At 37.6% G+C, this 22,110-nt stretch overlaps 1 protein-coding gene across 1 annotated transcript in view; it reads right to left on the bottom strand.

Moving 5' to 3' along the window:
• Nucleotides 1-22,110, bottom strand: part of NLK (nemo like kinase) — a 273,486-nt gene that overhangs the window by 1,311 nt on the left and 250,065 nt on the right. The window contains exons 7-10 of the mRNA XM_007937355.2: nt 20,603-20,704; nt 9,648-9,734; nt 2,852-3,050; nt 1,848-1,941 (exon numbers count right to left, since the gene is read on the bottom strand). Of these exons, the coding sequence (XP_007935546.1) occupies nt 1,848-1,941; nt 2,852-3,050; nt 9,648-9,734; nt 20,603-20,704 (482 nt within the window). The remainder of the gene's footprint in view (nt 1-1,847; nt 1,942-2,851; nt 3,051-9,647; nt 9,735-20,602; nt 20,705-22,110) is intronic.

Genomic DNA, 22,110 nt, shown 5'->3' with positions numbered 1-22,110 from the left:
AATGCCACAAGGAAATAAAAATGCAACTTAATTCCTTCTAAGAAAAATACAGAAAAGAAAAGAATGTGATCCGATTTTAAAAATTCTAAACAAAAAAAATCTTTGGTTTAATAAATTTAATTGAGGACAATTAAAAGGAAAGGACGGGGAAGGAAAATGAAGCAGGGAAAAGAGGACAAAAGGAAGGCAAGAAAGAAAGGGCGAAGACTGTGGCAGTTATCAATTTACTGTTACAGATGCAAATCTACTTTTCTTGCCCGTTCTTTGTGAGACTGAAGCCAGAGTCTGTAAACATTTCTCCTTTTCCACCTGGCTGGATGTTAGCTTTGGCCAACAGAGGGCGCTGGAAGGGCACTGCAAAGCCTAGCAAGCGGGAGAGGCTTCCCTTTTGGAGGATTTGCGCTTTCCCTCTCCAGCTTTATTTACATATAAAAGGAGCTCTGGTGATACAGTGGTTAAGGGATTAGGCTGCTTACCAAAAGGTCATAGGTTCAAATCCACCAGTCAAAAAAGATGAGGCAGTAGGCTTCCCTAAAGATGTACAGCTTTGGAAACTCTGAGGCAGCTCTACCCTGTCTTGTAGGGTTATTATAAATCAACTTGGTGGCAATGTTTTTTTTTTTGTTGTTGTTATCTACATATCCTCTGGCCAGTTTCTCTGCAACCCAGGAGGCCTCTTAGGAGAACCAGTCACACACCTTTGGCAAGTTCCTGTACCACCAGCAGGCTGTATGTTCCTGGGGCAGTCCTAACCTCTCCAAAGAAGTCTGAAGTTAGCTATGGTTGGGTGAGGGGAACTTTCTTATTCCTTTCTCACTCTTTCCAGACTAGAGGGAGAAGCTGCTTTCTGCATTTGCTACTTCAGGATCCTTCAGAATTCTTTTTGTCTTTTTTTTTTGTAGTTAATCATCTTTTTCTAGTTAATAATTCTTATTATTAAATTTTCCCTATTCATATCACTGGTGTGGCTTCTTTCTGCCAACTAGACCCTGATGAATACAGGAGATAGGGAAAAAGAGATCAAGGAAAGGAGAGAATCCTCAGTACAGTCAACCAGACAAGACAAAAAGGACAGCATTTGCCCAAAACCAAAGGTCAGAAGGCAGGAAAGAAGGATGAACAGAAACAGGGGACCTAGGGAGAAGTAGGGCGTGTGCTGTCACATTGAGGGGACTGCAACCAATACCACAAAATAAAATATATATAAACTGTTAAATAAAAAAACCAATTTGCTTTGTAAACTTTCACCCAAACTACAATAAAATCAGGAAAATAAAACCTATTGTCTCTGTGCAAGAATGACTGCTTTTGAAAGTGTGTGTGTGGGGGGGGGAGGGAAAGAACAAAGAGAGACAATGAGGATGAGGCTTCCAAGGAGCCCAAGTAGGTCCACAGTTCTTTAACCAATAAAGAGGTTGGTTTCTCAACTAACTAGGCTGCATCAGCAGTCTGTTCAAAAAAAAAAAAAAAAAAGTCTTGCTTACAACTGTTATTATAGGGGTAGGGATATAGTGGGACCATGTATAACTCCAAGGCAGGTGGCTGCTACACCCCTGCTGTAGCAGGATCCCCATGTACACAATCAGGCAGCACAATGGTCACCTGGGAAAAAACCTACCTAAGCACCCACAGTGAACTAGTGTGTTCTCTCTATATACAATGTAAACTGACGCTTAGATTTTTAATATGCTTTTGACTAAAGCTGAAGCTCTTGACAGAAATTTTCTGGGGGACCTTTAATCTGTACTATCTATTGTAAATAAAAACAGAAATATGTGGAATAACAAAATCACAAGGGCATTCTTTTAATTCCAACAGCAATGTCAGAATTACATTCACACAGTTACCTAATAAAGCTCTTAAAAGCAGCAGACTGAGGGTTGATGCAGAGAGGCACTCTGTTTCCTTTCTGCTGTTCCAAAATGAACTGATGAATAATTTCTGGGGAGAAAACAAACATCATATAATCCAAGTCCGTCTGCAGGCTGGAAGCAGTGGATTCTCACTAACTCTAGCCAGCACAAATAGCATTTCCTACTGGTTTAGTTAAACATGTAAGTCATCTATCAGGCAGAATCTAGTTGAACTTTCCTGAAACCAGAATGACAGTTGTTGTCAAACACAGACAAAAACAAAAACAAACCCAAAGGTGGCATTACATGAATTGGAACCCTATTAATGGGAGGAGTAAAATGGCTTATAAATTTGAGGGTAACTCCACAGGGTTGGCCTTATGGGTGATCACTGCCTTTTTAAAAACCTCAGTTGTTGTTTTAAGTACATAGCTCTGGGCTGGTTTCTTTGGGGGGACTATTATCTCTTCTATAATATCCTAGAGCAGATGCATTCAGAATTTTGGCTGTCAGTACCCCCATTCCTATCCTAATAAGATCATGTCAGGACATTTTACAATGACAAACTATCAGAAATTCCTTTCTATTATCATTATCCAAGAAATGATTCCTTCTAGTGGATCTTATCCTTTTATAAACTTTATATACTATATAAAAAAATAACTCCAGTATGGTTCATTCAGTGATATCATACTGAATGAATACACATTAAAAATATTTTGATTCACACTCACTCAAATAAGTATGTTTTGAACACAAGAACAAAATATGCATTCCTCTCTGCCTGACTTTCCCCTGGATTTGATATTGTATCAGCGTTTTTATAATACTTACAGCTTTTCTGGCATAACTGCCCCGGACAAATAGCTACATGCAAGGTTATGAATAAAATATATGGAGGAGCTTTGGTCACCATCCAGATCTTATCCCTTCAAGGCCACATAATGGAAAATGCAACTAGTCACTCTGCCTGGCCAAAGGCCAATTAAGATACTCACCTTTAACCTGTCGAACAGAACTGAGGTTCTTCTCAAAAGTGTCATCAAATTTGGGATTGGTGACGGGCTCAAAGTCACTGGTATAAACTCTTCCAGTAGAAGTGGAAAAGCAACATTTACACATACATGTGTGATATCGTAGTCGCCCTTCATCTAGGTAGGGGTGGGCTAAGGCATCCTTAGCGGATATTCTTTTGGACTGAAATCAAATTTAGAGACCAGCACATCAACACTACAGATAAACAGAAGACACAGTAACTGCTTTACACAGCTTATATGTAATTTACAGTGCATCCTGTGTCAAGAGGGCTAATTGAATTTAGAGGTGGGTAACAAACCAGTAGAGGGAGCATCTGACTTAGGACTGCAAACCACTGTTCTCATCTACCACCATATAAAGTACTAAGAACCGCCTTTCCCCCAACATTCTGAAAAGTTCCTACCTTGAAATGGATGTATAGAGTCAAAAATGACAAATACCATGGCATTTAAAAATGTAATGCTTTGAAGGGGATAAGTTTACATTTTAAATAACAGCCTATATTTTCTAAATCTGTCCTAGCATTTAGAAGAGGAGCTCTGGTGGCGTAGTGCCTAAGGCACTTGACTGCTAACCAGAAGGTGGCATTCAAACCCACCAGCCACTCCTCGGAAAGAAGACTGGGCAATCTATTTCCATAGAGATACTGCCTCGGAAACCCAAGGAGAGGTTGCTATGAGTCAGATCTGACTCGATGGTAGTGAGTTTTAGAGGGTTTTTTTTTTTTTTTTAATATGGTGGCAATTTAAAAAAGCTACTTGAAACTTTTATTCTTCTAGAACACCAAATAGGCAAGGGCAAAAGCATATCTAAAAGCTGCTGGAATGAGTTGGGAAGCAGATAATGGTCTGAATGCCATTTATTGATATCCAGCTCAGTCTGAATGGCACGGCATCTTGTCCATGCCTGTGGTTTCCTGGCGCTTTGGATCACAATACTTAATATACTAGTTACAGGTTTATGTAAACCACACGTCTTTTGAACTCATCATTTCATTAAAAGAAAATAAAGAAAAAAAACTTCCTTGTAGCACAATGGACATAAAAATACTACTGAGAGAAAATGTGTTTTGAAGGACTTAAAGATGGACTCAAAAGTAAAGACTCAAAAGTGAAGAGTAGAACAAAAACCCACACTTTGTCCTACTTCCAATATCATCAAGCACCTCACACAGGGCATACACACACATAAACTTCTTTGCACTCTTAAATACATAAAAAACAACTGGGTCATCCTGACTCATTTTGAGCCCCCAAATAAAAAAATATTAAATATTTTTTCATAGGCTTTGTGTCACTACAACAATTTTATCTCTGATTCTTGTTGTGCTGAAGCAAACAGACATGTAGTGAACTTAAAGGACATAATAACCACAAAAGAAAGCTGCTGCTTATTTACCATGAACACATGAATGTAAACTTGGTAACCTTGTGTTTTTCTTTCAGTACCTATGTGGTTTGTGTTTGGTGATACAGGCTTTCTGGAGTTTGACTCCCTTTTACTCTTGGCCAGTAAACTTTTTCTTTCTTTTTCTAAATGAACCTGAGTCTTCTTTTGCTACTGCTGGAGCTTTCCCTGGGATCAAGTTCTCCCGCAGGAGCCACAACACCCTGAGTAGGCAGACAGTGCTCCTGGCCCAGCCCTGACCCTCTAGCCCTCAGCTCCCCTTCCCTTGGCTCCTTTGGGGAGTCTCACGTATGGTGGTTGAGCTCTTTGGGTTTTGCAGAGTAAATGTGATACTTGACCAACTCTTTTTCTGTTTCTGACAGAATATGGCTGATTGTGTCCACACTGGTGACAGCAATGATGGAATCTGGGTTTTAACTGTATCGTCTGACCATTAAGCCTTTTCTGTCAAGTGGCAGATGTCAGAAATTGGGTCCCTCTCAGCTGCCACATGCAGCCAGAATGGGTTTGTCTATAAGCCTTTCTGTTTGTCTGAGGATTTTCTGAAATTTGAGAATGCAGGGTTGAAAAGTTTTTGGTGTTTTCCTGACCACTGATATAGCATGGTCTATGTGGAAGAAAATACTGGTTCCACTAAAGTGTTTTACTTAAGAGATGCTTTTGAATAAGAAGTATACAAATCTCTGGCTGCAACTGTTAGCTTTCTTTCATTTAAACAAATTAATGCTTCTTTAGAACCTTTTTCCTGCTAAAGGTTTAACTCAAAGATTGAAAAAAAAAAAAAACAACGTTCACAGGGAGTTAAAATAATCTTGCTTACTAGGTTACAGAGTAAAAAGCGAAGTACCCTTTTTAACAACTTAAAATTTTAATATCTGGTATATATATATACAAAGTTTTATATATCTGGTATATATAAGAAGACTTGGTGGCACAAACGGTAAAGGGCTCAACTGCTAACTGAAAAGTTGGCACTTCAAACCCACCCAGTGGTTCTGTGGGAGACATACTTGGTGATCTGCTTCTGTAAAGATTACAGCCCCCAAAACCCTATAGGGCAGTTCCACTCTATCATATGGGGTCGCTATGAGTTGGAATTGACTTGATCGCACCTAACAACAAAAACATATAACTGTATAAGAAAAAAGGTCATGTGATATGCCTACACAAGATGATTTTTTAGACAAATTACAGCTAGTGACATGACAGGGTTATACTCTGACAACTCCATCCTAAGTTGGTTCTGACATAAGTTGAGTACCTCATATTTTTTCTGTTTTCATTATTGACTTCTATTATCAGTGTCTTCAGAAATCCAACATTTGCTTTTGCAACAGTGATAACACCAGCAAATTATGCACTGCAACAATGTATGCAGGACATACTAATGAGATGTGATATATAAGAAAAAAAAAAGGATGATCGTTAAGTGCAGTTCATTATTGTTTGAATACGTCGTAAGTAATCTGATGGAACAGTTGTGAATTTTTAAAAACATCTCTATGTCTTCCTCCTGATTTAAAAACAATGCAAGCACAATATTCTAGTTTATACAAGTTTTGGATTTGTTTTCTCACAAAAAGCCTAATTATTTTGAATTTCTTTTATTTTTCACTATGAGTTTTTTGGCCAGATAAACTAATATCATTTTGTCTAAGACTACAGGATTGCAAAATTATGTGTTCAACGAAATTAGATAAATGATAATAGGTAGTATGTTTCTAAAAATAAATTAATTTTTATAATGCTATAAATCGTAAGGACGTAATGTAGCAAAATACATTTTAATTTCCTGATTTTTAGTTCACATTAAGACTTTATTAATATTAAAATGAGTTAATAAACATCCTTTCATTACCTGGACCACATAATTTTAATATATGTAGACTCTTCACTAGCCATCAATAAACAGTTTAAAAAAGATGTGCAAGTATTATGGGAAGTACTATTTGTCTTTGGAAAAAAGTGAATAATTTTGCCTAAGTAAAACTTTTCTAATTGTGCTAGAATAGAAAGAGGAATAAAATATATTTAATGTTTTTCAATGTTTGCTCAATGCTGGTATGCTTGTTTATAAGAAAAAAAGGTTGAGAAATCCTTCATTGCAAATTGTTACACCTACCTATGTTACACAAAAAGAGTAAAACTAGAATTTGAGTTTTCTTTATGATAAAATGTCTGTTATTTTATACTCAGATTAGAAATGTTCCTTTTTAGTACCAAAATATTCTATTAACTCTCTGTGTTTTTGTCACACTCTTAAAAAAAATGGGAAGTATTTGTTAAAAATTCCCAATTATGATCATTATTTATTGTTGAAGATTTCTAGGTGGTGCAAACAGTGTGCGCTTGACCGCTGAGCTAAAGGTCTGTGGTCTGAACCTACCCAGTGGTCCTGGGAAAGAAAAGGCCTGGCGATTTGCTTCTGTTGAGACTACAGCCAGAAAAACTCTATTCTGTAACACACAAGGTTGCCATGAGTTGGGACTGACTTGAGGGAACTAACCATTTTTTATATTTAAAAAATATTGCCTGTAACTATTTATTGCAGTTAGATACTTTACACCTCATATACATACATATACATACTCATACTTCATATACATACTTTGACTCCTCTGACAACACTTTCTGATTTTTCCTTGCCTAAACTCAGAATAATTAAACTATAGTTGATTTCTTGCATAGCTACTAAATAACAAAAAGCTTTATTCCTTGACCTTATAAAAGGAGGGATGCTAAAAGTTAATTAGAAATCTTTGATATTCTCCAGATATTTGATTAGCCCAACACTATAAAGAGAGCTGTCCTGTTTATATAATTAAAAAACAAAAACAAAAAACAAACCTACCCTTCCTAGGATATTTATAAACAAGTGAAATGTATTAATGTAAATGTACTGTGTACTTTTTAGGTTAAAAGAAACATGTTCATGTTTAGGTACACAGATTGATATAACTGTCAATAAATTAAAAAAATTCATTTCCAGGTTTAAATACAATTGACACTTGGTGACACTTGCAATGTATTTTATGAGCTAATTTAAAGGCTCTAGAGATATGTCAGGAGCTCTGGTAGCACAGTGCCTAAGGCACTTGACTGCTAACCAGAAGGTGGCGGTTCAAATCCACCAGCCACTCCTCGGAAGGAAGATAGGGCAATCTACTTCCGTAGTAATACTGCCTTGGAAACCCAAGGAGGGGTCGCTATGAGGTCTGACTCGACGGCACATAACAACAACAACAGAGATATGTCTACCTATTCACTGGTTTAAGGTAATAATTGATTAAATCTTTATAAATTGATTATATATTACACCTCATCCTGATATTATTACTATCATAATAAAAGAACTAGATCACTTTAATCTTACCATCCTTTGGTAGTTCCTGCTTTTTCCTTGTATTTTCCTAAAGACCCCCGCTACAAGCTCTGAAGACCAGAATCTGAGTTTTCTCTATAAAACATCACAAGCATCTCATCTCAGTAAAGGATTGTTATCAGGTACTTCTGACTACTGTCATCAGGGAATACACTCATGGGTAGAAACACCTGTCAGCCTGAACTGAGTAACTGAGTCAGGATTTCCAGCAATGTTTCAGTCAAGAAGCAGACTATTTCATGGCAGAAGATCAACAAAACAAGAATTAATTCTCCCTGACTCTATGGATTAAATAAGCTGATTTAATCATGGTTAATGTTCTATCCTTAGAGGAGAAAACAAAATAAAACAAACAAAAACATCATTGCTTTCTTGTTAATGCATTGCTAACTCTGAATGGGTTAAAATCAGAATGATACACTTGAAATGGTTATCTCCATCTAACTGAAGCCTAAGAACTGGAAAGTATCTTTAACAGTTCATAAAGTAACAAAGCATCCAGCCATTTTAGAAAATTAACTCTATAAAGAATGGCAATATATACTGGTTGGTCTTATCTATAAACAATGAAGACAATAGTTAAATACTATGTGAACTGTCTTTATTAAATTCCTTCTTTTTAAAATGAAAATGTAGTTATTTACATAAGTGTAATAAGAATTTGTTCTTACCAAATAAATTTTACCTCCTTCTTACAAATAAATTTAATTTGTAACTATGACCACATCAGAAATTTAATTTAATTAGGCAACCCCACTATTAGGGAATAAGGACTATGTTTTACGTGTGGAACCAATGTCCAAAAGGTCTCTTAGGAAAATCGACTTTGTGGCTTAGAAGATCTTAGCCTTAAAGGAAGTAAAGACTATCCTTCTGGCAGGCAAAACCTAGTAGAGATGTATTAGATTCTTGGTTCGTAACCTAAGTAAAACTAATAAAGAGAAAATAAAATTTCTGACACATAAAAGTAAATCTTAACCCTAGGGACTTTACAGAATTCTCTATGGGCAAACAGAAATTAATTTTGGGGCCTGAGTATCATGCAGTTCTAGTTTTAACTATACAAAAGGAAGTCTTTATGTACTACCAACATGTCCTGGTCCGTATATAAATAAATTTGCCAAATAAACAAAATAGCAAACTAATGATAAATTCTAAATCACTATCTCATTAAAAGTAAGTTATGTGGTCCAATTACCCTGAATGGTAATAGAACCTGACCACAAGGAGACACTGCAGACGCAAAAACTGCCATTTTGTTTTGCTTCCACTATCAGAAAGCACTTCAACATACCACAGTCCAAAAAATAAACCGACACCAAACACACCAAAAAACTTTATTTGTATTCTTAGAGGAATAAGAACAAAAATAAGTGCATTACCCAGACTGGTTTGGTTCTCCCAAATAATAAAATCGCGACTATTTCTCACAAACCTGGGCTCCCTAACACTTTTATGCCTGGTCTTTATGCTGATGTCCTCTCATTATGAATAAACCAATGTGAACTTTTTTAAAGACTTCCTTTGATAATAGTTACTGGCAAAGATGTGAATAATAAATATTCTATGGATAAATGAATAAATGAAGAGCTGAACTTATGGTACAATTTGTAGTATGTCCCAGAAGAGTCAATGGTATTTGGAAAAGCTACCATCTCAACAACCCCACAATTAAATAGTTCCTTATGCAATATCATGGGTAGATTTTCTTAAATAAATTTGTTTTTTCCACAGACTTAACTTGTATGAATCTCAAGATACATAAGAAGAATGGTACAGTTCCTTATTTCTTTTCAACTAGACTGTTACATGATATCAGTAAACTTCTGTGTGATGAGTGAGCATGATACACATGAAGCTAGGGACCGAGGTTTATTTTTGAAAAGTCATCATTTATATCAAAATCACAATGGTTCTCTTAGAACACATGTAGTTTTAATTCATTAAAAAAAATAAACATTACTTACTGGATCAAAGACCAACATCCTGCAAAGGAGATGAACAGCTTCATGTGTAGCCTGGCTAGACAAGGTATAAAGTACAGGAAGAGATGGCTGTTAAAAAAAAAAAAGAATGTCAAATACTTAAGCAAGTCTTTGTGTAAGCAGATATGCAATATAGCCAATTTATGACAAGACATGTAGCTGGCTCAAAAGATGAATGTGCACTGGGAACCAATATTCCCCTTGTTAACCCATCTTTAAAAGCAACAACTATCATTGACTTCTGTAACATATCTTATATTGTATGATTATCCATTGTAGGTCAGAGCATAAAAGAGCTTAGGAAAAATGAAAACTAATCCTGTAAATATGGTCTTCCTCTTAGCCTTCACCTTAAATGCTTTTGGCAAGAAGGGGAAACCAAATACGCCTAGGGGTAGAAGAAAAAAGATGGCCATATGTAGTAAGTATGTGATCTGTCTTATGGCAACATTACCATAAAGTTGTTAAAATACTAGTCTGAAAGGAGCCCACAGCCATAGGACACTCGAGAATTTATAGAACCTTCTGAAAAATTATGCCACTGCATTTTGCTGGTTTCACCTAAACTGCCTTTAGCACCGATCTCTCACTCAATAGTGAGGGCATTTACATATACTACATCAATACAGTCTATTAACAGGAGAGAAGAAGGGGTGTGTGTGTGTGTGTGTAAGAGAGAGAACATGTGCATGTGTTTCAGGTTTGGGAGAAGTAGCAAATCCATATGGCCAGGTCTAAGCTACTCAATCGGGACAGGAAGATGTCTTGGATGACCTGAGAAGCCATAGATCTTATAAAGCTTCTATTTCACTGCTTGGAGAGTCAGGGGGCAGAGCAGATGGATGGCATCCCTTCTCTCTCAAACAACTAAATCCTTTACTTCTAGTACAGGAAAATGAGTCCCTGAGTTAAGCACTGACTACTTGCCAAAGGCTGTAGATTTGAATCCAAACAAAGGTTCCTCAAGAGGCCTGGTGACCTGCTTCTGAAAGGTCAGAGCCTTGAAAACCCCATGCAGCAGTTCTACTCTGCACACATGGGGTTGCCAAGGGTCTGAACCAACTTGAGGGCAACTAACAACAAAAATATAGGGGAAGAATTAAGGAAGGTGACAAAAGTGTTTGGACACCCTCTTATGTTTAATGATTTAATGTAACTTTTGGTAGTAAAGTTTTTTTTTCTCCCCCCTAAGCTTGAAAAGTCCCAAATGTATGGCCAAATTATTTCTGGTTTGATTTTCATGACATTTTGAAAAAGAAACGAATCTCAAAGCAGGGTACATGGTCTTCTCAATGGCTTTTAGAAGTAGCTTCTACTTGTACACTTCTGTGGCCAGCTAAATTTGGTGGCTCAAAGTCTATAAAAAGTCAGCTCTAGTAACCTAACGTTAGGGATACTGATCTTCACTATACTCCGGAAACTGGAAGAGGCACAGAGCCACATATATTTTATCTGAATCTGATCCCTTCCTATTAGCCCTAAATACTTCATAGGCCCTTGGCTTCTGGGATTCCTTATAAAACTCTGAACTTTGAGGTAATTATCTCAGAATAAAGCAGCATTTCATAGTTCCCTAGGACTTCCAGTACATATGAAAGTCAAAATGTTTCACTATGATTATACTGTAAGTTTGTGGAGAAAACTCACAAGGATAGTTTTCAAAATGTATGTGCACATGGTGACATCATCTTTACCTGGCCTGGGTCTCTTCTGCAGACAAGGTTCTTCGTATCATTTACTACATCAATATAGTCTATTAATAGGAGAGAAGATGTGTGTGTGTAAGAGAGATAATATGTGCATATGTTTCAGGTTTGGGAGAAGTGGACCACTTCAACAAATACTATTATATTATTAATTCTGAGATAAACTGGAAGCAACTTTTACTTGGAAATTCTAAGTATCTCCTGTGGGCATCTTGTCGTGTACTTTCTGGCTTGTTGGTCTAGGAAAATTCAAAATATCAGAAAGAAAGCCCAATGTCATTTGAGCTTTTGGAGGCTAGAAAGAGCACCATCAACAGTGAGATGAGCAGGTCTCATACTGGTCAGGCTTCCATAACCCTCGAGACAGGAGAAGCAGAACACTAAACATCTACTTGTATCTTGGCCACAGCCTCAGTCCTGCTATGACAACTAATAACATCAAATGTCTACATATCTGCCTCTTTCCAACAAAAGCCACATAAGAAAGTCCAACTAGAACAGTGCCAACAACAGGACACTTCAGAATTGTCAGAAGGTACTTATTTACCGTACATAGACATTTTCTTCAGAGCAAGGAGTAGTAAGAGATTAGATTGGAGTTCTAATTCTGTCTTGCCACTAACTAATTAGACATACTAGTATCTCTGGGTCTCAGTACCCATATTTATAAAATGAGGAAGATGTACTACATAATCTCAGAAGACTGCTTCAAATCTATAATTTCCTTAAGAGTTGATAGGATTACTACAGATACAAAGCATTAAGTACACAGAACCCATACATAGGTGGCATTCAGATATTTGTCGACCAAATTACTATTCCTTGGTAACATTTAAGTTTTTTGCAGATAGAGAGAAGTGTTTCTCCTTTCAAATAAAGTAGCTCTGTAATTATCTGCATCAATCAAGGTGTAAGGGAGAGTGAGGGTAACCAGACTTGGGAAAGGGTAAACAGAGAATGAGGAGGATAAGGTTTTAATTTACAACTTAATTTACATATATTTTCCTCTAGAGTTTTTAATTGTGCAAAGTAAAATAATTTTATATAGTTGAAAGATCCTATCCGATTCTTGGTTTGATTGTGAACGGCTATCCTCTTTTTCAATGGCTTGTGCAGGCTGGGAGCCAAACTCTAGCCAATTCTTACTGAACAAAATGTCTCCCCATAAGCAGTTCTTTCCTTTCCACTCTGGTAAATCTCCTCTTCATTTTATTTTGATGGTGGAGGTATACTACAGCTTAGAAAAAAGAATACTGCAATGAGCATTAGAAGATGTGAGTTCAAATTCTAACAATGCTATTATTATGCTTGGATAATTACACTTTGGTTTTCTCATGTGTAAAATCGTACCAATACAGACTTCCTCACCTGCCAACATCATTTGTTGTTGTTGTTGTTAAGTGCCGTCGAGTCGTTTCCGACTCATAGCAACCCGCCAACATCATTGGCAATCATTTAATATGCACCAAATGCCAGGCCCTGGGCTAGGCACTGGGGAAATAAAGACCTGTTTAGTGGGCAAGAAAGATATGTAAACAAGTAGTTCTACAGGCCAACGAATGGAGACAGAGAACAAAGTAGGAGGCAATGTTTATAGAACTTAAAGATGACTAGATATGGGACACAGGGGAAGACTTGTGAAAATCAAATGAGCAGATGTCAGGGTCACCTGACATATTAAAGCTTATTTTTCTTTTTCCAAATTTTATCTTTCTTTACTGAAATGCACCCCAGCAAGTGCACTAAACATAAGGCTAAGTAGTGTTGATGCTGGGCAGGGTCAAAGTAATTATCACTGATTCGTACATGTAAAAAATGTTGAAAGGGCAACTGTTTTGTAATATATGCATTTCTACCACAATTAAAAATAAAAAGGCTGTTACTGTTGTTAGGTGCTCCTGAGTCAGCTCTGACTCATAGGAACCCCATGTACAACAGAACTGCCCGGTCCTGTGGCACCTTCACAAGCCTTGCTATACCTGAGCCCATCACTGCAGCCAGTGTGTCAGTCTATCTCCTTGAAGGCCTTCCCCGCCCCCCCCCCCTTTTTTTTTAATGACTCTCCACTTTCCTAAGCATGATATCTTTCTCCAGGGAATGGTCCCTCTGACAACACGACCAAAGCAGGTGAGATGAAGTCTGGCTATTCTTGCTTCTAAGGAACATTCCAACTAGGATCCATTTAATATGTCGAAGACAGTCATATTACATGCTTTCTCTTTCTCTGCACTTATATGCATATTAGGAGCTCTGGTGGCATAGTGCTTAAGGCATCTGACTGCTAACCAGAAAGTTGGCAATTCATATCCATCAGCCACTCCTTGAAAGGAAGATTGGTGAATCTACTTCCATAGTGACACCCCACCTTGGAAACCCCAGGAGGGGTTGCTGTGAGTCGGATCCGACTTGACGGCACTGAGTTTTTTATATGTATGTTAAAAAGAGGTGCACAGAAAGAGTCAATTCATTCATACCAAGACTTCAGAAAGATAATCATTAAAAATTTAGTTGCTAGCATTGGCACCACAGGAAAGATGCAGTATTAGGGACACTGCTTTTCTAATTCCATTCTCCTCCCCTCTAATTCACCAGTCTTTATGGCTGAAACCAGTCTGGGACCAGACATATGAGAAGTCTGTATTTTTCATCACATGTAATAGAATAAAATGCTTAAGAGAAGAAAAGGTTGCTTAGAAATAGGTCCTAAATGTTCTATTTGGAAATAAGTTTTTGCCAATTCTCCCGACATTCATGAATGTAACTTTTTCCTCTTTAAAATGTACTAGCCATTTTCTGTTTGTTCTGCAAGTCTGTAAGACTCAGCAATGTAGGAGTGAGTAGGTGCCAGTGCTAAGCCAAGAGGGCAGGAAGGGTTATAAAAAGTGCTCTATTAATGACTATGAGTAATTGTTAGTGAAATGTAGCAAAGATGAATTTCTGGACTTGGGTGAGAAGCCTTACACGATATATCACTGTCATCCCAAGCCAAGAGTGTTGGTCACCACAGGACAGTCTGCCAGTCTGTGCAAGTGTCATGTTAGTTTTCATCTTAATTGGCAGCAAAGAAGCTGGGATCATCAGACAGCAACAATAACTGAGTATGCAAATTGCACCGTATACTACAGTAAGCACTTGAAATGTCAACCTATAAAATAGGAAGTTTGAAATGAATAAACTCTCTAACATACTCATAAGTTATGGTTCCTGTCAGGAGACAGCACAATTTTCACTCTAGTGTAAATATTCTATCTCTGACACAATTAGCTGGGAACAACATGAGGAAAAATTAAGATCTAAACTATGTAACAATATGAACTAAGAGATAAGAATAGATCTTATCAATCCTATCAGGTCAATGCCTCAACCACACTAACAGATACTTGGGCTGCTGAAACTAATAATCTCTTCATGCAAGATTCCAAGTTGTGGAAAAGAAACAGTAAATAAAAATACCATGCAGTGTTTGTGCCAAAGAAAGGTGATCTAACAAAATGTAGAAATTATCAAACAATAATGTTAATACCACACATAAGTAAAATTTTGCTGAAAATAAATAAATAAAATGGTTGCAGCACTACATTGACAGGGAACTACCAGAAATGCAAGCTGGATTCAGAAGGGGATGTAGAATGTAGGACATCATTGCTGATGTCAGATGGATCTTGGCTGAAAGCAGAGAATACTAGAAAGATGTTTACTTGTGTTTTATTAACTGTGCAAAGGCTTTTTACTGTGTGGATGACAACAAATTATGGGTAATATTGCAAATAATGGAATTCCAGAACACTTAATGGTGCTCACGAGGAACCGGTACATGACCAAAAGGCAGTTGTTTGAACAGAACAAAGACATACTGAATCGTTTAAAATCAGGAAGGGTGGGTGTCAGGGTTATATCCCTTCATCATACTTATTCAGTCTGTATGCTGAGGAAATAATGCAAAAAGCTGGACTATATGAAGAAGAATGTGGTATCAGAATTGGAGGAAGACTCATTAACAACCTGCAATATGCAGACGACCCAATTTTGCTTGCTGAAAGTGAAGAGGATTTGAAGCACTTACCAATGAAGGTCAAAGACTACAACCTCCAGTATGGATTACACTTCAACAAAACGAAAACAAAAATCCTCACAACTGGACCGATATGCAACATCTTAATAAATGGAGAAAATACTGAAGTTGTCAAGGATTTCATTTTATGTGGATTCATAATCAACATCCATGAAAGTAGCAGTCAAGAAATCAAATGACATTGTACTGCACAAATCTGATGCAAAAAACCTCTTTAAAGTATTATAGAACAAAGATGTCCCTTTCAAGACTAAGGTGTGTCTGATCCTATCCATGGTATTTTCAATTGCTTCACAGGCATGTGAAAGCTGGACAATGAATAAGGAAGACCAAAGAAGAGCTGATGAATTAGAATTATAGCGCCAAAGAGCATTGAACATACACCACGGATTGCCAGAAAAACGAACAAATCTATCTCAGAAGAAGTACATCCAGAATGCTCCTTACAAGCAAGGAGACTTTGGTCATAATATCAGGAGGGACCAATCTCTGGAGAAGGACATCATGCTTGGTTAACTAGAGGGTCAGTGATAAAGAGGAAGCCCTTTAATCAGGTGGCTGCAACAATGGCCTCAAGCATAGCAACAAGGGTGAGGATGAGGCAGGACCGGGAAGTGTCTTGTTCTGTGTACACAGGGTCACTGTGAGTCAAACTGACTTGACATCACCTAACAATGTTTTCGCATGCCCGGCAACCTCTAACTTTTAGGGAGCTACCCTCATCTTACTCTCAAACCAAGTGACTTAGCTGAGCTTGATTTCAATCTTCCAGTGCCCAGGATGGTACATGACCCAGGTCTTGCTGGTCAAAGAAAATATTCCCTTGAACACTGTGACTGGTTCTACTAGGATGCACACTTGGTCTAAAACAGACTTAAGCCAGCTGTAGTAGTTAAGTTGTGTGTCAACTTGGCTGGGACTGGTTTTGAGTGGCTGGGCAGCTGGATGCAGTTATTTCTTCTAGCAGTAATCAACTCCATGGTGGAATCTACTGGAGCAGTCGAGTAGCTGCCTTAGGGATGTGGTCTGCTTCCACTAAAGAAGAAGACAGCTTTGAGAAAGATCTCTGAGCTTTTGGCATCCTTGGACCTTACATGTAGCTGAGTCTGCATTCAGTAGCCTGCCATGTTTCCTGCTGATCCTGGGACTATCTCTGGACTTGGACTAATGGCCTGCCATGTTGCTTGACAGTCTTGGACTATGCCATTTTACTTGTTGACCTTGGGTTTGACAGCCTCAGCAGCCAATAGCTGCCTAGGTGAAGAGAAGCCTCCAGTTCCAGTGGGCTGGGAGTAAGGGGCAGAGCTGAAGCCCAAGGTGGAGGAGGGGCCTTCACCTAGGCCCCAGAGCTGGCACTTTGAACTTGGACTTCTAGCCTCCTAAACTGTAAGAGGTAAATCCCTGCTTGCTGAAGCCCTCCATCTGTGGTATGTCTGTTAGAGCAACACTAGAGAACAAAAACACCAGCACATACTACCAATCCTCTTTCTCCATAGATAGAACATTAAATATGAAAATTTTTAGCCTATATTACAGCTATGAGGCCACATATGACACAGTTTTGGACAATGACATTTGAACAAGTTTGCTAGGAAGGCTTTTGGGAAAGCTTTTGCTGATAAAAGGGACAAACATTATTAGTACCTCTTTTCTCCCCATTTTCTTGCTTTGAATGTGGATATGATTTCTGGCTAAGCTACAGCCATTTTGTGATCATGAAGTGTTAAGGAAGAAGGTATGAGGCCAACATTCTAAAGATAGCACAGTAGAAAAATAAGAAACCTGGATCCTTGATGATATAATTGAACTACTATGCCAGCTTCAGATTGTCCACCTGTGGACTTCTTGATATGAGGTTTTTTTTTTTTTTTTTTTTAATTACTTGTAATAAACACATTCCAAATGAATCAGAGGCCTTCCAAATATTTTTTCTGGAGCTATCTGGGATAGTTCTTTATAGGATTGCTATGCCAGTAGAATGGAGGCCTGGACTTTAGGTTTCATCTTCGACAACACGTGGAGAAAGCCTGCCTGAAAAGGAAGCCAACACACAGGAAAACAGAACCGAGAATGAGAGTCAGAATCCTAGCACAAAACATCATTTGAGTACCTGGATCCAGCAGAGCCTGAAGTTAGTTACAGCTCAAAACTTTTCAGTTATATGAGACACTAAGTTTCCTTTTTTGCCTAGCCCCAAACTGAGTTTTACTGGAAACAGTCCTAATACACCACCTGGAACTATATATATACTAAGCAACTTTGTGGCAGTAATCTACGACTTTAGGAAGATAGTAAATTAGGTTCTCCTTTTGTGTATGTATAAGTTTATTTTTTAAAAGTCCCCCAAAATAATAGTATATCTTTCTTTTTGTACAAATATATTTAAATAAATGTAGAGAAAAGTATGTCTGGAAGGAGGTGTTTAAATTAATTCAGAAGAGATGGGTTGAGGGGGAATGGTAGTTGAGAATGACTTTAGCTCTATCTGTAAAATTTTAATTTTGCAAGTATTCATATATTACTTAAAAATATAAAAATAAAATTAAAACAACAACACAAGCTGTGAAGGTGTAGGTGCCAGGCAGAGTAGAATACTGAATAGGAACACAGATTTTTGGAGTTGAGACTGGGTTTATGATGTTAAGCATATTATTTACCACTTTAATGCCTCATCTCTCAACTATCAAAAGGAACAATAATAGAACATCATGGTGGTGGTGTGAGCATTTAATGAGCTAATGCTTAAGATAATACCTCGTATACTGCAAATTCCTAGTTACTGTTAGAAATTATTAGTTATTAAAGGAGAATGATTATTTCCATCTAACTCTGAGTAGCTACTTAAATGGAAACTACATAACAAAGCTTATTTTTTCTCTTTATAACCCAACTAGAAAATGTATATTGAATTTTTAGAAATATTTTCCATGAGTTTAAAAACAATCTAAAATTCCTGTGTTAAGTACATTAGAATAAAGACAGTAAGCTTTGGCTGGTCCTGTTGGAGACTTCCAATTAGCCCAGGAGCCACAATGAGGATATCTGGGAGTCTTTTCTAAAAGGTAGAGGCTCTTTCTGTATGCACCTGTTTATTTTGTGTATAAAGCATTGTGCTATATATCTTAATCTGCCTTGTTCATAAGCTTAAATGGAATTCATATAAAGTTTTTCTATAGGTTTTTGTAAAGAACATTTATCATGTGAAGGAATAAAAAGGGATTGAACCTTCTCAAATGCCTTTTCTGCATCCATTGAGAAAATCATGATTTTCTCATTTAAAATGTATTAAAATTGATTTTCTGTTGGTGAAACATCCTTGTATTCTTCGGATAAACTCCACTTTGATTTTAAAAAATCACGAGCTACATCTACTATTTTAGAGTGAGAACATTACAAGGAGAACAATAGTTAAAATTCCTCTAGAGATGGAAGGGTAGCATCAGGATGTTTGCTCTTGATCACGTTTAGTTGTTAGCTACCTTTAGGCAGACAAGATTTACTGACCTAACAATTTAAAAATATGAAAATCATTTGGCTACTTCCAAGGATACATTTACATGGGGTACTGATAAATTAAATATTCCTGATGCTGGTCAATACACAGAAGGTAGAGATCTCATTAGTTCCTTCTATTATATAGAACCTTCCCCTATGTTAAGACTTCTAGCAGCTCTTCTGAGGCTGTTAGGGTCTCAACTTAATTTATACTTCTAAACTAAATGCACCAGAAGGATGTAACTGTCAGGCAGCTATTTAAAATATAAGCATCCACAGCTCTATTTACTAGCTCTGGTGGTTTTAAGAAGATAACACATTTTACCTCATTGCCCTTTATGCTTGTGAAAATGGAAGCTCTGGCATCACACTAGAATTAGAGAAGGATCTACAAGGGGAAGGCAAGGCTTTGCTCAGACGTTGGCTAGTAACTGCAGACAAGGAGTATCAAACTCAGTCTGTCATTTGGTACCATCAATCAGATCATCTAAATGTCCAATTTAGAAGGAATCAAGGTAAAGTCCAGGGAAATCAGTTGCCAGGTCTTCTTGTTTAAGTCTTATCTATTCTCTGTTTCAGTTTGTTCTAGGAAAAGAATACCCTTTACTCACTCTTTATATCATTAACCTGTTTTGTCCATAGGAGAAGAGGTAAGTGCTTGTGGAAAAAAAAAAAAAAAAAAGCTGGTAAATCAACAGGCTGGAGATAAACATCATCTTGTCTTTGTCATGAGTGACTCGGCTGGTTGAAAGTAATACTGATCAGTGCAAATCTGGCAATCTCTCTTCATACTTCCTTTTCTAGTAACATGCACACCTGATTCTGTGTTAGTGGCAAGACTGCAGTAGCAACAGCGTGATGCTGCTTGCTGGAATAAGAGACACCAGGTATTTGGGCTCCATATGTAGAAAGGACATTCTTTATATACATGTATTAAATTATGGCACTCAGGTTGAAGTTCCACCCCAGTAACTTTTCCCATATAAATCAATAAAACAAAAGACACAAAGCCAGGGGTCATTTATTAGCAAACATGCTAAGAAATATGCATTTTCTCCTATGGGGTTGGGACAGACCATATTTTATTTGGTTTGACAAACACTTAACATTTTCTTACTTATGGTCATGACATTAAGAAAACAAAACAAAACAAAAAACCACCCACAGCAACCTATGAGGAATATCTTTGTTTAAAAAGTCTCAATATACCTGGTGGAACCACTAAGACTATGGTCCCTAGCTGTCCTTCAGGTCTGGAATTGAGCCCACACCTGTGGCTTCCAGCCAAACAAAAGACAGGCATACGAGTTGAACATGTACCTGAGGTAGATACACTCCTTGGAGAGAACACTCATGGGAAAAAGAAGGGCTGTTTATGCACAGGGAGACAGTTCAAGGGGCAGGAGTGCATGGAGGGATGGACACAGGGAAGAGGTAACTATCAGAAGAAAGTGGGAGGGGAGCTGTTGCATTGGGGTAAATTGTAGTCAACGTCATGAGACAAAGTGTATGTGAACTGCTGTATGGAAAGTGAATTTGCTCTGTAAACTCCCACCCAAATCACAATTGGAAAAAAAAAAAAAACTCTCAATACACTTTTCTAATTGAAGGGAAACCCTGCCCAGATGGTTACCCAAATACAGATACCCTCCTCCCTCCCTTACCTGTTTATGAGGACCCCTGAGTATGTGTGCCTTAGCGCCTTCACAAGCCGTCCTCATCGCTTCCAGTGATGGTGTGCCCAACAGATCCGTGATCAAATCCAACTACAAGGAAACACGAAGTATAGATGGACAGTAATCTCACAGAAACAACCTTTCACCACTCTTAAATTACAACCTTAGAGGCAAAGACCAAATCTGGTGGAAAAAACCTTAGGGCAAGTTCCAGATTAACAAACAGGAGCCTCAATTTCACTTTCTGGCCTAAAAAGATAAAAATGAAAAAAACCCACCTGATAGAAATACAGAATATATGTTTTAGTAAGCATGGCATTCTAAGGCTATAGTAATTTAGGAGTCTGCATCTCCCAGCCCTGTGTCTTGATATCATAGCCTCGGAGCATAGTCCTTGTGGAGTTGAACTGCTCTTCTGTTGATGTCTAATGACTTTTGTTTTCCAACAGTTAATGAATGGATTCTGACACTTCAAATGGATTTAAGCCCATCAAGAAGCTAATCCACAAATCAGGGAGCTGTGATTTAACAAATACGCGGAACATCCACACCTGAAAGGAAAGCTAAGGACTCAATCTTTGGGCCAATACATAGTCATTATATTCTAGTTAGGCGAAAATCCCATTCACTGGCAAAAAAAAAAAAAATCCCTGCAATACTTAGAAAGCAATGATACTGCCTAAGGCCACACTTAACTCGCTGGGCACAATAAAAGAGATCAGTATAAAATGGTCTTCTCACAAACAAGTTTTTGTAGGTAGCAACCAACCTTAACAATTTACTGCAGTGCCACACTTGTTCTAACTTCATAATCCAACTAACAATAACATTTCATTTCCCATACTAGAGAACACTTCTTTTCCTGGTTCTGGGGTTTCTGAATATAAGCACTATTTTCTGTATTTATCTAAACCTGGGGGTAGCCATCAGCATCACTGCCATCTAGGGTAATGGAGATACCTGAGAAATCTGCTTTTCCACAGAAGATCTCTATTCAAAGCTTTTAGGGAAAAGTGTGTAGGTGATACCTTTAGATCTCTAACATCCACACTAAAGGCAGAAAGAAATGGCTGGCTATGGATAACAAGTGGAAATGTTCAGAAAGCTTCCTAAAATGGGTCAAATCCATGGATAAGAAACATTTTAACAAAGTTTGCCGCTACTACAATACCTGTGGTATTTATTTCTCAAAGATACAGAGAAAATGCCATGGAACATTATTACTTCTATTGAGAAGACAGACTTTTTACATCTTAGATCTTGATTTCTCACCCCAAGATACACTAACAATAGATAGCTATGGGTTCTCCTTTGGTGGTCACGGCAGACTGGCAAACTCAAGATTTATGTATTTCCAGAGAAAATTAGATATCTGAATCCCACTCTAGCTACTTCAGACTTTCCTTCACACTCTTTTCAGCAGTAATCTGAGATCCTTGTCCAATATAAAGGACTTGAACATTTCCTTAATTTTACTTTAGCTTCTCTGTATGTAT

The sequence above is a fragment of the Orycteropus afer genome, unplaced genomic scaffold, assembly GCF_000298275.1.
Source record: "Orycteropus afer afer isolate SDZICR_OR568_19922 unplaced genomic scaffold, OryAfe1.0 scaffold00042, whole genome shotgun sequence".
Taxonomy (NCBI): domain Eukaryota; kingdom Metazoa; phylum Chordata; class Mammalia; order Tubulidentata; family Orycteropodidae; genus Orycteropus; species Orycteropus afer.
This window is presented reverse-complemented; position numbering and strand designations above follow the sequence as displayed.